Consider the following 14,969-nt stretch of genomic DNA (forward strand, 5'->3'; position numbering starts at 1 on the left):
TCTGGTGAACAAACGTTCCCCCAGATACTGGTGGTCACCCCTGATAAACTTGTAGGTGGCCATCAGATCACCCCTGAGCCTGCGCTTTTCCAGGCTAAAGAGCCCCAGGGCTCTCAGCCTGTCATCGTAGGGTCTGCTTCCCTGACCTCTGATCATGCGCGTGGCTCTTCTCTGGACTCTCTCAAGCTTCTCCACATCCTTTTTGAATTGTGGAGCCCAAAACTGGACGCAGTACTCCAGCTGGGGCCTCACTAAGGCCGAGTACAGGGGGAGAATGACGTCCCGGGATTTGCTTGAGAAGCATCTATGGATGCAAGCCAGCGTTTTGGTCGCTTTACTAGCCGCAGCATCGCATTGCAGGCTCATGTTCATCTTGTGGTCAACGATGACCCCCAAGTCTCTTTCTTCCGTAGTGCTAGCCAACATAGCACTGCTGAGCCTATAAGGATGCTGTAGGTTTTTTTTCCCAAGGTGGAGAACCTTGCATTTATCGGCATTGAACACCATCAGATTCTCATCCGCCCACTTGCTGAGCCTGTCCAGGTCAGCCTGGATCATCTTGCCTGTCTTCTGGTGTGAATGCTTTGCCCCAAAGTTTGGTGTCATCGGCGAACTTGGCCAGTCCGCTTCTGACTCCAGTGTCCACATCATTAATGAAGATGTTGAACAGTATGGGTCCAAGGACAGAGCCCTGGGGGACCCCACTGGTCACAGGACACCACGATGAGTGACTTCCATCAATTACTACCCTCTGGGTCTGACCCCAGAGCCAGTTTTCCAGTCAGTGGATCGTGGGGGACCCAAGGCGACAATTGGCCAGTTTCTCCAAGAGGCGATCATGGGACACCAGATCGAAGGCTTTTTTAAAGTCAAGATATATGACATCAATCTCATCTCCCTTGTCCAGGTGATAGGTCACCTGGTCGTAGAAGGAAATGAGATTGGTCAAGCAAGACCTACCCGCAACAAACCCGTGCTGGCTATCCCTTAAGATGTTGGCGTCGGCCAATCCATTAAGGATGGCCTCCTTAATAAACTTTTCTAAGATCTTCCCCGGGATAGAAGTCAGGCTGATGGGCCTATAGTTAGCCAGATCCACTTTCCTCCCTTTCTTGAAGATAGGCACCACGTTGGCCTTCTTCCAGTCTTCGGGCACTACACCAGAGCGCCAAGAGTTTTCAAAGATCCGCGCTAGAGGCTGGGCTATGATGCTCGCCAGCTCCTTGAGTACCCTGGGGTGAAGATTGTCAGGGCCGGCTGACTTAAAGGTATCCAGCTTCTCAAGATGTTCCTTCACGAAGTCAGCATTTATGGAGAGCAGGGGATCACCTTTACCCGGACTTCCCGGCCCTGTAGCGGGCATGGGCGTCCCATGGGGCTGATGAAAGACCGACGCAAAGTACCTATTTAATATGTTGGCTTTTTCCTGGGCGTCAGTTGTCAGTTGCCCCATCTGGTTCAGCAGGGGTCCAGCGTTGCCCCTGCTTTTCCTCCGGCTCCCCACGTATCTGATAAAGGACTTTTTATTGTCCTTGATGCTCAAAGCTAGCTGGAGTTCAGTTGCAGCCTTGGCTTTCCTGGTCAGCTCCCTACAGGACCGGACCAGTGCAGAATAATCCTCCTTGGAGGTGACTCCCATCCTCCATCCTTTGTAGGCCTTTCTTTTCAGCCTCAGGAGGTCTGCTAGGTCCCTGGAGAGCCAGGGGGGCTGCTGTGCCCTCTTGCTGCCTTTCCTCCGAGATGGAATAGACTTAGTTTGGGCATGGAGGATCGCTCCCTTGAGGAGCAACCACTCTTCTTGAACTCCCCTCTCCCTGTGGTCACAGTCCCTTAGGGCCTCCTGAGCTTGTCAAAGTCGGCTTTCCTGAAGTCAAGGACTTGCGTGTTGCTGACCGACTTGCCAGCTTTTCGGCGGATGGTGAAGGTGATCAGCTCGTGGTCGCTGTCACCCAGCTTCCCATCGATCACTAGGTCGCCGACTAGGTCATCACCCGTAGCCAGTACCAGGTCGAGCAGCGCTTTGCCTCTCGTTGGCCCATAGACTTCTTGAGTCAGGTAGAGGTCATCCACGCACGAGAGGAAGCTTTGCGACCGCTCAGGTTTTGCTGAGCGATCCTCCCACGAGATGTCTGGGTAATTGAAGTCACCCATGACAACCATGGTCCTGGAGCAAGCTGCCTCAGCCAGTTCCTGGGCAAACTCCTGGTCTAGCTCAGGACTTTGGGTGGGAGGTCTGTAATAGACTCCCACCATTGTGTCCCCTGTGCCATGTTCCCCACGGATTTTAACCCAGAGGGTCTCCAGCCATCCGCCCTGGTCGCCAATATCGTCTTGCAGGGACGCGTAGCTCTCCTTAACACAGAGAGCTACACCCCCGCCCCTCTTCTGTACACGATCCCTCCTGTACAGGGTATAGCCATCTATCCCCGTGGTCCAGTCATGGGTGGAGTCCCACCAGGTCTCCATGATCCCTATGACATGGTAATTGTTTGCACTGAGCAGGAGAATGAGTTCCTCCTGCTTATTCCCCAGGCTCCTGGCATTAGTGTACAGGCAGGCAAGTGCCCCCTGGGGGGCTCCTTCCTTGCCCACAGATTTTACCAGGGCTGGGGCTGGGGTGGGCTCCCTTGAGTGCCGTGATCCGCTGGCTTTGCAAGGATTGCTCAGCGGGCCAGCAGTGGCGGTAGTGCCCCTGTCCCCCGACGGGCTTAGTTTAAAGCCTGGTGGAGCAGGTCAGCCAGTATGGCTGAGAAGAGCCTCCTCCCTAGGGGAGAGAGGTGGAGGCCATCTCTTCCCAGCAGCTCACTGCCTCTCTCGCCAAAGAGCGGGCTGTGGTCACGAAAGCCAAAGCCTTCCTGACGACACCAGCACCGCAGTCTTTGGTTGACCACATAGATCCTCCTGTCCCTTCTCAGCCCATAGCCTGAGACTGGGAGGATCGACGAGAACACCACCTGTGCCCCCAGACCCTTTAGCCCCGCTCCCAAATCCCTGTAGCGCCTCATGACCTGGCTGGGAGTGCTCCGAGCCGTGTCATTGGTGCCCACATGAAAAAGGAGCATGGGATAGTGGTCTGTGGGTTTGAGGAGCTTGGGGATCCTCTCCGCAATGTCCTGCATGCGGGCCCCTGGGAAGCAGCAGACTTGCCGGGCTAAGGGGTCAGGGTGGCAGATTGGCCCCTCCGTCCCCCTCAGGAGGGAGTCTCCCACAACAAACACCTTACGTTTTGTCTTGGGGAGAGCAGGGGCGCGAGCTGCAGTTGGGCCCATGTTGCCCGTGGGGGCCAGCAACTCAGCAGGCTCTGCTGGGGCAGCAAGAGGTGCGTACCTGTTGCTCAGCTCTGGTGGGGGAGGGGCCTTGGTGCGGCGGGCCCTAGGGCCCTTGACCACCTTGGTCCATGCCCCTGGCTGGACACAGCAGGAGGTCCCAGAGTCCTCCTTTGGCGTGGAGGGAGACTGCGATCTACCCTCTGCCTCCCGGGGGAGAAGGGCCTGGCAGTAGGAGTCTATCTCCTGCTCGCAGTCCCTGATGGCACGCAGTCTCTGGATTGTGGCCTGGAGCTCCTCCAGCTGGCGCACCAGAGACCCCAAAAGGGAGCAGACCCCGCAAAGGGAGGTCGCCACGCTCCCAGGCCCCAGAGCCTGAAAAAGGGACAGGCAGCCCCCACAGCCGAGAGCCAGGGGCTCCGTCTGCATGGAGTCCGGAACCAGGGGCTCCGTCTGGGTGGCCGTCTCTGGGGGGCCGCGGAGCCTGAGGGGACCCTCGGGGTGCAGCGCATGCCCATCCGTGTCATGCCTCTGGTAGGCTGGCTACGGCTGGGGCTGTCTACCCTGGGGGGTGCGCAGGCAGGGTCTTGGGCCCTCCCGCACACCCTCCCACGTGAACTCCGCGCTAACTCACGTGCCGACAGAGAAGCGCACCTGTTTGCACCGCTCCGGTCGCGTGGCTCCCTGGGGGGCTGGGCCAAGTAGGGGCCTGGGCGGGGCTTGACCCAGCCCGGCTCCACTCAGCCGCCGCCTCCCACACACACACTAAGGGGTTAGCCCCCTCTCTCCACGGGCCCCGCTTACCCCGGCTGTGCTGGGGGTCAGCTGGGGGCTCCACGGCTGCTGGAGGGTTCGGGGGAGCGGGGGCGCAGCGAGCTTTCACCCGCGCGTCTCTCGCCGCTCCCGCATCTAACTGGGCTTTTCCCCAGTCGGCGGGCCCTTTTAAACTGCGCGCATGTGCAGTGGGCCTGCCATCGAGGAAGCTGCTCTTAGGGCAATAAGGGGGCCCTGCCCGGGATTTGGGGGACCCTGCCTTACTAGAGGGGGGCTGGTGAGTACCCCCCCTCCTCTCTCTCTCTCTCCCTGGGGGGCTGGGCCAAGTAGGGGCCTGAGTGGGGCTTGACCCGTTTAACTACTTCTCCTTATTGTATATATGAGGTTACAGCATAGCAGCCACTTGTAACTTTGTAATTAACTTATAATAGTGGAGAGACCCATATACCTGAAAGAATGTTATCCACCTGCTTTTGTGTTGGTTTATATATAAAAGAGGGGAACTCCCCCCAGGTTTTTCAAGCATTTTCTTCTCTATTAATGCGTTATGAATGAACAAGGGGACCATGTCAAGTGACCAAGTTGAAAATGTATATCGGGTCTAAATAAAAATGGGTTTTAAATTAGTTTTAAACTAATTATAAATAGGGTTACCATATTTCCAGGTCCAAAAAAAGGACACCTGTCATGGGGGCTGGGGGAGAGGCAGGGAGAATATGATGGGGTGGGGCGGGGGGGGGGCAGCAGTACTCTGCCCCTGCCCATTCTGTTTCCCCTCACTAACAAGCCACACACGCCCCCCCCCCCCCCGACCTGCTACTGCCCGTCACTCCCATACAGCAGTACCCTGCCCTCCACCCCTTGCTGGTGCCCCTCACTCCTGACCCACAGCTCCCTGGTGCTGCCAGTGTCCTGTACACCAACCCACAGTTGCCTGTCATGTTTCAAGAGTCCTTCACTCTTGATCCACAGCCCCTGCCTCCCTGCCAGTGCCTCTCATTCCTGACCTCCAGCCCTCTGCCCCCAGCCCTGATAGTCTCTCTGTCTGTCTCCACCCCCACGGGGGATCATGTGACTGCTGACAACCAATCACCTTGCCTGCTGCTCCCAGCCCGAAGCAGCCTGTCTGGGACAGCAGAAAACCTGGACATTTGCTCTTTTTAAAAAAAAACCCCTGGCTTCAGCACAGGGCTCCAAAAAAGACGGCATGTCTGGGAAAACCTAGACATATGGTAAACCTATTTTAAACTCTGCCTGTTAGCAGGTAGATGTATGGCCACCATCCAATGAAACTACATTTGTTACTGAAGGTTGAGGTTATACGTTTGCTTTACTGCTGGATGACAGGGAAGCAGGGATCCCAATATCCCTTTTGGTCCTGATCTTTTTTTTCCCCAAGAATTTCCTGGGATAGAAACCAGAAAGCTTTATAGGAAGTTATCTCCAGAAGGCTCCAGATCTTTCTGGCCTGTACTTTCAGTGATGGCAGGCACATGAGGAAGACTTGCCATAACCATTCCATGCCAATGACTATTTTACTCTGTGCGCTGTAAATGGATGCCTTCTGCTTTGTCAACAACAGTGCTCAGTTCCTGCAAGATCAAAACTAGTCGTGTTCATGACTTCAAGCATGGTGAGTGCCCCCTTAACTGGCTGATTTTTGGGTTCCCTGGGTCCTGATGGATGTAGCTGTTGGTGAAGGGGGGTGAGTGAGAGCTGTGCAGATGCAGCCCTTGCTCATGCTGCTGCCTGAATGCTGATCTGCACCTGCTGCAGCTGCTGTTGGCCCTGTGGTTCTGCCCCATAAATCTAGAGACCTACTCAATTCGTGTTTTTTGTGGGTTTCATAGAAACCACAAATTTGGGCAAAGTCTGTGAAATCTGCAAAATAAAAAGAAAGAAGAAAAAAAATGAAATGTTGGGTACCCAGTGGGAGCCAGCAGTCTTCATGGCCAGTTTGTCCTGGCAGCCCACTGGAAGGGAGGGGGATGGGAAGCCATCATTGCGGAGGGGAGTAGCCAAGAGGGCAGCTGCTACCCGTCTTTGCCAGTTGGTGGCAAGTAACAGGGTCACACGATAGGACAGCCCTCTCAGTAAGTCAGAGGTATGGGAGGGAGGGCGCTGTGATAAGCCTGTGAAAATGGCAGCTGGCCCTGCAATCAGCCACCTTTCTCCTTGGTTTCAGTAGGTTCCTAGCCATGAGATGACCCCATGGTCTGGATCTGGCTTGGGGCTCACAGTTGGTTTAACACTTCCTTTACCTCCTCTTGGCCTCTCTGATTTTGGCCAGTAATTTTCCCTAAGGCGTAGTATCAAAACTTTTTTGCTAAGTCCACTGCATTGCTCTCATTTAAGAAATTGATCTTCTCATAGGATAATATTATATTAGTTTGCAATCATCCTCCAAGGAACAAGCTATCCTGTTCCCATGTTTGTCCATATCCTGAATTATTTATTCCTTTTGGTATCTGTTCTAAGACTTTACCCACAGCTAGACACAAGTTAACAGCTCTGTAACTGCCTCTATATTTTATTTTATTTTTTTAAATAATGACAAAAATGGTGCTATATTTGCTATTTTACAAGAATGTAGGGCTTACCATCCTTGCTGATCCATGCTAGAGGAGTTCTTGTTTTGTTTGCCACATCCTTCAATGTTTTGGGATGGTGATCATCTGGGCCACTCCATTTTGTGATATCACTGTGATATCAGTTTGTTTTTTGTTGTTTTTTTTTTTTTTTTTTTTTTTTTTTTTTTACTTCTACCTGCATACAGTGATTTCTATATCCATGTCCTCATTGTAATGTGCTACCCCACTCAATTGCAGCTTCATACTTACTGAAGAGTGAGGCAAAGTATTTTTATTCTTGGATCTCTACCCTAGCCTCAGCTTTAGCTTTATTTCTTCCCTCTTAGTTCTCTCACTTTAGTTCTATATTCTTTGAAAACAGAAATATGGTCCTTCCTCCTCCTCCATCCTTCTGTTCGGTCCCAGTTTTGGTTCCATGTAAATCCTGTGCTTAGTTATGCTGGTCTATGTTTGCCGTGCTTGTTTGACGTGAAGGTGTGCAGCTGTTTCCTTTGCTTGCCACTGATTCCATTCGCAATTAGGACTTCTTGCAGCCATTTTTGAGGACAGCTTGGTTTTGGTGGCTGCAACATGAGATCTGCCAAATGCTCTTCAACCCACACGTGGAGAGGACACCCGAGGACCTGGTCATACGCTATGCCTGTAACTCCATAGCAGTAGAGTTGGGAGGAAAATGTGGAGTTGCTGTCTATGGGGGGAGAGGGGAGATCTAAGTGTTGTGAGATGCTGAGCTGCCTAGTTCCCTAACAAAAATTGGTGAAGTGGACAGGTGTAACCTGAACAAAGTTCACTTCCATATCAGGCATTCCTAATTCATCCAGGTTTTTAATTTTTTTTCTTTCGGTTTAAGGAGGGGTTAAGTTGTGCCTGAATACCTCTGTGCATTGTATGTCTGCTTACTTTATTTTATTATTTTAAACCTATTGCATAATACATGTTATGTGTGTACACACTCCAAATCAGTTTTAATGTCTACATGCTATGCTAGTTTGTGTAGACCTGCATGTCATTTATTCCATGCTAGGCCAAAATGTCATACTCGTCTTTCACCCCTATTAATATCTCTGAGAGACAACTAGTATGTGTTTTTGGCCTGCCCGAGCTCTCCTGAGCACACCCAACATTTTATAATGTCAACTTGCATTACTGTGTCTGTTTCTTTGGTTCATTTAATTTGTGACTTCGTTCTTTAAACTCAGTGTTGCTTTAACCTGGATGATACCAATTTGCACTTATTCAAAAAATAATAGATACTAGCTGAAACCTGCAAAACATTTATGATTACATTTTCATTGCAAAAGTATTTTTTTGAATACGGGATTTTTTAGTTATCCTTTGATGGAATACTTAAACAGAATCAAAACTTCCCACCCTCAAAAAGGTTATGTAAAGCTGTCCATATGTAAACACAGGCCCTCTGGATACATATTTTATCAAAAGTCTGACCTTGTGACTTGTGTATAGTCATAGAATATGAGGGCCCTTGTACATGTGACTGAGCCCTTTGTACATGTGAGGAAGTTGCCCCTTTTAGTGGTTTAATGCCCTTTTTAACAGTTTAATTGCATAAGTGTACATGTTTGGCAGCATGTTATGATTAAATTTCATAACAGTGTACACGTTTGGCAGCGTATTTTGATTTAAATGACTTATGTTGAAATTCAAACACATCCCACGTATTTTAGTTTGTTACATAACAAATTACAGCGATGTTCCTTCCTCATGTGTACAAGGGCTTTATCCAGAGAAAGCAATGGGGATGGTACACGGGGTGCTGGAAACCCGGGTGTGCTCAGGAAAGCTTGGGCTTTGCAGGCTTCCAGTGCTCCATGCACCTTCCCTGCTGTCACCCAGCTGCCCTGGGCAGCGCCAGCCCATTTCTGGGTGGGAACATGGCAAGGATGGTCCATGGGGTGCTGGAACCCTGCCAAGCCTGAGCTTCCCTGATCATGCCCAGGCTTCCTGCGCTCCATGCACTGTTGGATCCAGCAGGTGCTGCCTCTTAGCTGGGGCTGCACCCACACAGCTAGCACCTTGCCTGGGCAGCCCTGGGGGGGGATGCTGCTGCTGTGGAGGGAAGCACCCCTTCCCTCCCGCCTGCAGTTCAGGGGCTGTGTGGCCCGGGGGCAGGTTACATGGGCAGGCTCTGCTGGAGGGGAGTGAAGGGGGGGGAAGCAGCAAAGGGCCTAATCTTTTCTTTTCTCCTTTTTTTCTTATTTTTCTCTTGGAGCCTGCCTCCGTCTCCTGTGGCTGGAGTGTGAGCTACTGGTGGGTTGCACAGCCGATGAGCTGTGAAGGACCCCGATATTTCCTTCTGTGGTGGTGGTGGCCCCTGGTCAGCACCCACCCCCTGACACCCTGCGTGGGGGGTGCTGCTGCCGCAGAGGGAAGCAGTAGAGCCCCTTGCAGCTCAGGACCCACTGGCAGCTTGCCTCCCCTGATGCGGGAGAGGCAGGCAGGCTCTAGGGAGGTGGGAAAAAAAGGATTGGGCGCATCACTGCTTTTTCCACACCTCCCTCTTCAGCAGAGCCTTCTCAGTCCATGACAGGGGCCTTGGTGCTTCATTATAGCTCTGACTTGCTTGCATATCTGTTTGAAATGCGTATTCTGTCTGCCTGGAGCACTCTGGTTGTTTCAGTAAGGATTGTGATTGGCTGCTGAGGCAATGAATCTGTGCTCCGGACAGAGAGAATAAGATGATGATGATTATTATTAATACTTTTCCTGAAATGAAAAAATATGACTTTTTTTGTAGTGCAGTCGCTTCCTTCCTTTCTAATAATATTGACAAGCATGCCTATGAATGAGTCATGCAAAACTGTAGTCAGTGATGATGGTTTTGAAGTGTTTCTTTTTATTAAATGTAAATAGTGTGTGCCTTGGGAAATAATCCTATGTTCTTTCACTGGTTCCACTGGTGACAGCACTTAGTACTGCCTTTTAATTTAAAAAAATATTATCACTGTTTTCTGTCAGGTTATATTGTCAGTTATATTTTGGAGCTATCCATGTATAAGTGATTTGGACTTAATTTGCAAGAAATTTATGCACTTATATGGAAGCTGGAACTTCTGTTGGTTTTCTGTTCATTATTGTTAATAATCAGACTTGCAAATGTACTCATTTGCAGGCTTCCAGAATGTAGGAAAATAATTACTTCAGGTAAATTTGTAAACTCGCTTATACTGGGTATTACAATATTTGGGCGTGTATTTTAAGACATAAAAGATAACCAAACAGTAATTGGAAATATGTCAATTTATATTAATTACTATTTTTTAAATTTATCCCCTGTTAGGTGAAATTTTGTGACTGATGTTCAGTATGGTTGAATATAATTTATCGTAGTGCTTAGCCATTTGAATATCAGCCTTTGACCCAACACATTTTATTCCCGTGTGTTTTAGCTGTTGGTTTGATCTGAAGAGTGGACTATTTTAATCTGAAATGCAAACAGTTATTTTATTAACTTTCTCTTGTGATTTCAGAGGTCAGCAGATGGGTCAAGTCCAGAAGATGGAGAAGGTAAGGGAGTACCTTTGTTTGAAAATGGCTAGTTATTGCTCAGTGAAAGTTGGTCTCTAGCTCTGAATTGTCCTTTCTGTGCCGCTCCTCCAGATTCAGATCACGAGGATGGAAGTTACTGTCCTCCAGTAAAGCGGGAAAGAACTTCATCTTTAACACAGTTTCCTCCTTCACAGTCCGGTAAACCACTTCTTTATATTTAACATGTTATACATACTTAATTGTTCTCACCTGGGATTATCTACTCACTTGCGCAGGACTGGAGACTTATTTTGCCTTTCATTCCTAGTATCTCAGCAGCGAAGAGGCTGAAGAAATTGTAGAGTAGGTACAGTGATGCAACATTCTTTAGCACAGGGCTCTAGCTGCTGGTGGCCCTTGAGAGGGCCATTGTGTTTCTTGGGCCCTTGCAGCTGCCTCTTACTGCCATGTGGTGGGGAGCAGGGGAGCGTGTACTGCTCATGGGGTGATGGGGCTGTCTGTGTAGCCCACATGGCAGAGGGTGGGGGGAGCTGCCCACACAGTGTATGGCCAATGTGGTTTGTGGCATCTGGTCAGAATGAAGTAGAACAGCCTTGCTTTAACATGTAAACAGGTTCAGAAGTTGTAATTGAAAAGTACTTACAACTTGATTGTTATTTTGCCATGTTTTTAAGTTGCACGAAAATGTGGCCACAGAGTTTGATTTGGAAACTTCACTTCTTTAGAGATACTTTGTGCAGCATTCTCACTTCTCAGTTTTATTCTTGTAGCATAGTTTCTCTGTTAGATTTTTTTTAATGTTCTTTGCCATATCTCTTGGCTGGAGCGAGAGTGCTGTTCATATGATCTTCAGAATACTCCATCTACTTCCTTTCTGATCATATTCTATTGAAGAAACTCCTTTCCTACAGGAACCATCAAGAAGCGTTAATTGGCATAATTCCAGCTGCCCCCCCTCCCTGCTCCCTGCATCCTCTGGACAGGCCACTCATGGCTCTGCCCCACTCCCTCAGTGTGGGGGCCTCGATCTGCACACCCACATGCCCCTCCTCCCCCCCCGACTTACTGAAAGGACGTTGCTCTCCAAGCTGTAGGACTGTGTATCAGCTCGGATCTGTATCAGCTGATATGGTTAGTTTAATAATTGGCAATCAGTATCGGCCAAAAAAATCTTTATCGGTGCACCCCTACAGTTTGACCATGAATAAAATTCCTCCCTGATCCCAAATGTGGTCTTCAGTCTGACCCTGAGTAGATGAGCAAGACCCTCTAGCTAAGAATCTTTGGGTTTCCACAGGAGCACTGGCATACTTCAGTCAAAATCCACAGCTCTGGTGTGACTTTCTGAGGAAGGGTGGAGGAGTGGGGTGTGGGGAATGACCACATTCCCTGACCTAATATGGCAACCAGCAAAGCTCAGAAGCATGGCATAACCAAACATCCTCCACTCTGTACTGCAGCTTGGGGACCAAAAATACAATGCCATACCTTCTCTTAACCAGAACTATTACTAGGTAGACAGACAACTGACTTAATAAAAGAGCATGGATAAGCATTGGTCAGGGATGATTATAGAGTAGCATTGCCTGGAGAAGGTTGTGAGGAGTGGGTTGTGAAGAACAACAGCTGAAAGCTCACCAGTTCCTGTCTGACCCTGTCCACATCCCCCTCTCCTCAACGTGAAGATCATTAGGAGAGCTCTGCGGTCTGGGACAGATGGGAATTGGAGGACCATGCTCAACAGTATGAGAATGAAGTAGAGCTCCACAAGTGGCATAATTATGAAACAAAATTAAAGAGGTAGGGAGGAGATAGGAATTATAGAAAGTAGGATTTTGGCTCTCTATACAGGACTTGCAATGCATGGAGTCTGCACTGCAACAGGGGACTGCAAACACAAGTGGACAGTGTTTGGTTTTCCCATGCTTCTGGATTTTGCTGGTTAGCATGTGAAGCTAGGACAGTTGGGTCACCATTGCTAGCATGCAGGAAAGTACTGTGGTAAAGAGTTGGCTTCTCTAGCCCTAGAGAAGGAGTACTTGTATATCCCTGATTACAGGTTCTCATACTTTAAAATATTCTCAGACCTTGTGTGCTAAAAGTAGGGACAGCTTAGTTGACTATAAAAAAAAAAAATATTCTCTAAATACTTACTTATTTGAGCCTTGGTTTGTATTAAGTGTTGTTTACATAGTCATTTACTTTCCTGGGAGGGTATTGATATCACACTTTGAAATGCAAGCATTGGATCTTTATAAATGAATCTGTTAGTACTATATACTTTGGTTATCATGATTTCTTATGCCTTATTTATGCTGGGGAAATTAATTTGTAGGGGTGCACTAATAGGGATTTTGGGGACCAATACTGATAGCTGATACTTCAGGAGGCATATCAGCTGATACTGATCCGATTTCTGATGCAGCTGGCAAGTCCAGTGTGGTGGAAGGGGCATTGGGGGGGGGTGCAGATCAATGCCCCCCGCAGAAAGGGAGGGGGCAGACACTACCCAAGCAGGGCAGGGGGGCAGTCGCAGCTCATGGGAGGGGAGGCGGTTCCCACTGTTGCTTGCACCCCGGGAGAGGGGCGGGGGGGGTGGGCATGTGTCCCTCAAATGTGCATGGTGCGAGCTGCATCTGGGGCTGTGTGGGGCTCACTGGTGGCGCTGGGACAATGCTGCATCCACCCCAGATTTCACTGCCACTCCACTCCCAGCGCTGTCACCACCAACCACCCAGCGCAGCCCCTGCTCAATGCCCCACCTCCACCCACGTGCCAGGAAGAGCCAGGGCTGCACTGGACGACTGGCAGCAGCAGTCCTGGGAGCGGGCGGCGGTGAAACTGGGGTGGATGCAGCATCCTCCCAGTGTTACCAGCGCCCACTTCAAGCCCAGCCCCCATTGAGAAGAGCCCCATGAAGCCTCGGCTGCAGCCCGCCCTGCCCCACCCCATGCAGATCCGGGGGGCACATGGCCCCCCTCCCCCATGCCCTCCTGGTGTGCAAGCAGTGGTGGGAGCTGCCTCAAGCTGTGGCTCTGCCCCTCCCTGCCTCTCCTGGGCAGTGCCTGCTCCTGCCCCTCCCTCACCATGGTGGTGGGGGAGGCATTGATTTGCCTCCCCATACCCCTTTACTCCCTTTCCACCACGCCGGACTTACCGGCTGGAGACAGCTCTCCCCACACTACCAGCTGTGCTCCTCGCTGCCAGAGTGCTACGTGCAGCATGGGCATTTATTGGCCCCATTGGGCCAATACCCATTACAGCCAGTTGTCTTAATATTGGTACTGATCCGATATTGGACCGATGTGTCGGTGTATCTCTAATTTGCATAGCTATGTCTGTTTATAGTTCAATATTAACTACCTTATCTAGACTAGACTTTTTGTAATGTTTATTGTGTTAAGCTAAAATGTTTTAAATATATTTTATGAAGGATCCAAAAGTAGAAGTCCTTTATGTATACTAGCTCTGTAGAAGTGGAAGTTACTCTGTTGAATGGGCACCTGTTTTAACATTTAAGTGTTTGACTTTGCAATCTTGACACTTTTTTTCCTGTTGTTGTTTGTAATGCAATATCTGTTTCAGATTGCACTTTAAATTTGGTATATTGAAGTGAGGAAATGTTACAATGAGAGAAATTAATGCTGTGCTGCCTTTTTTTCTTTCTTTGACTGTAGTAACAAAGAACAATGTCTTTATGCCATCAAGCTTCTGTGAACCTTCTACAGGAAATTCTGACTCAGAACCAGGTCAGCTTCCTAAACTTTCTTTCTCAGCAAAAAGTTGTGGATTACGTTGGGATGAAGAATTGTCTGTCTAGCACTTTGAGTAAGAAATTTGCTGGAAGAAAGCAGATTAGTTGCTGCTGTTCGTTTCCATTCGTGACCACATTTTCCTGACATTCATTTTAAATAGATTGTTTTTTGTCTTTTGTGCCTTTGGGCTTCTTAATTGTACTTCTCACTTTGCAATAGCTGAACTTCAGGTGAATTGAGAGTAATATTTCTCAGTTTCCGTCATTGCTCTCAAAGATGGGTCAGGGTTCATAATCCTTATCCTGCAAACGTAATTGTCTTTTTCCATGCAAATTGAATGCTGTTACAGAAATAACATAACCCATACATTACAAGACTGTTTAATTCCTGAAAAAGATTTAAACACTAATTGTGCAATGGTTTTACTCTATCTAGGGCCCCCACTACGTGTGCAGGTAAAGGCACAATGGACTCTATGCACAATCCACACAATCATGCCTCTTGCCCTGCCACACTTACATGGCAGGAGGTGCAATTTTGAGATCTCACGTTAGATTGCATTGTGCCTTATTGCCAGTACAGGGGGAGCTCAATACTGGGCTGCTTCTGCAGTTGTGAGCTCCATCACTTGAGGGGTTGCCAGATGCAGAGGCACCCATGCACCCCTGGGGTTGGGGGATCACAGCAGCTGTGATCTTCTGTGATTGGGGGTGTGTGAAACCTTCAGGCCCTGGGGATCACGGCAGCTGTGATCCCCATGGCCCAGGGGTTTCATGCAGGTCATGGTGCACTTCTGTGGCTGGGAGCCCTGTCCACTGATGGGGCTCCCAGCCACTGGGGAGCTGCTACACACGCAAATGTAATGTTTGGTAGCAACCAGGTCTAAAGTTAGATCTCAAAAATGTATACTTACTTGGTAGCTGGTTGGAGCTTTTATTGTATGATAAGTACTTTTCACTTGTAGTTAGTCTTATAGTACCTCTTATAATACCTGTAATGTGTAAAGGGTGCCTAGAAGATAGCCCAAAATTACAAGTTAAAATCCTATCTGACTTCTCTGCCACTCCCTAGCTGCA

General features: G+C 49.2%; 1 protein-coding gene across 4 annotated transcripts in view; it reads left to right on the plus strand.

The window, feature by feature from the left end:
- Positions 1–14,969, plus strand: part of RANBP3 (RAN binding protein 3) — a 130,751-nt gene that overhangs the window by 42,927 nt on the left and 72,855 nt on the right. For all 4 annotated transcript variants that reach the window (XM_059719621.1, XM_059719622.1, XM_014599838.3 and 1 more), the window contains 3 exons: positions 10,120–10,156; positions 10,250–10,336; positions 13,816–13,887. In XM_059719621.1, coding sequence (XP_059575604.1) covers positions 10,120–10,156; positions 10,250–10,336; positions 13,816–13,887 — 196 coding nt within the window. The remainder of the gene's footprint in view (positions 1–10,119; positions 10,157–10,249; positions 10,337–13,815; positions 13,888–14,969) is intronic.

The sequence above is a fragment of the Alligator mississippiensis genome, chromosome 16, assembly GCF_030867095.1.
Source record: "Alligator mississippiensis isolate rAllMis1 chromosome 16, rAllMis1, whole genome shotgun sequence".
NCBI lineage: Eukaryota > Metazoa > Chordata > Crocodylia > Alligatoridae > Alligator > Alligator mississippiensis.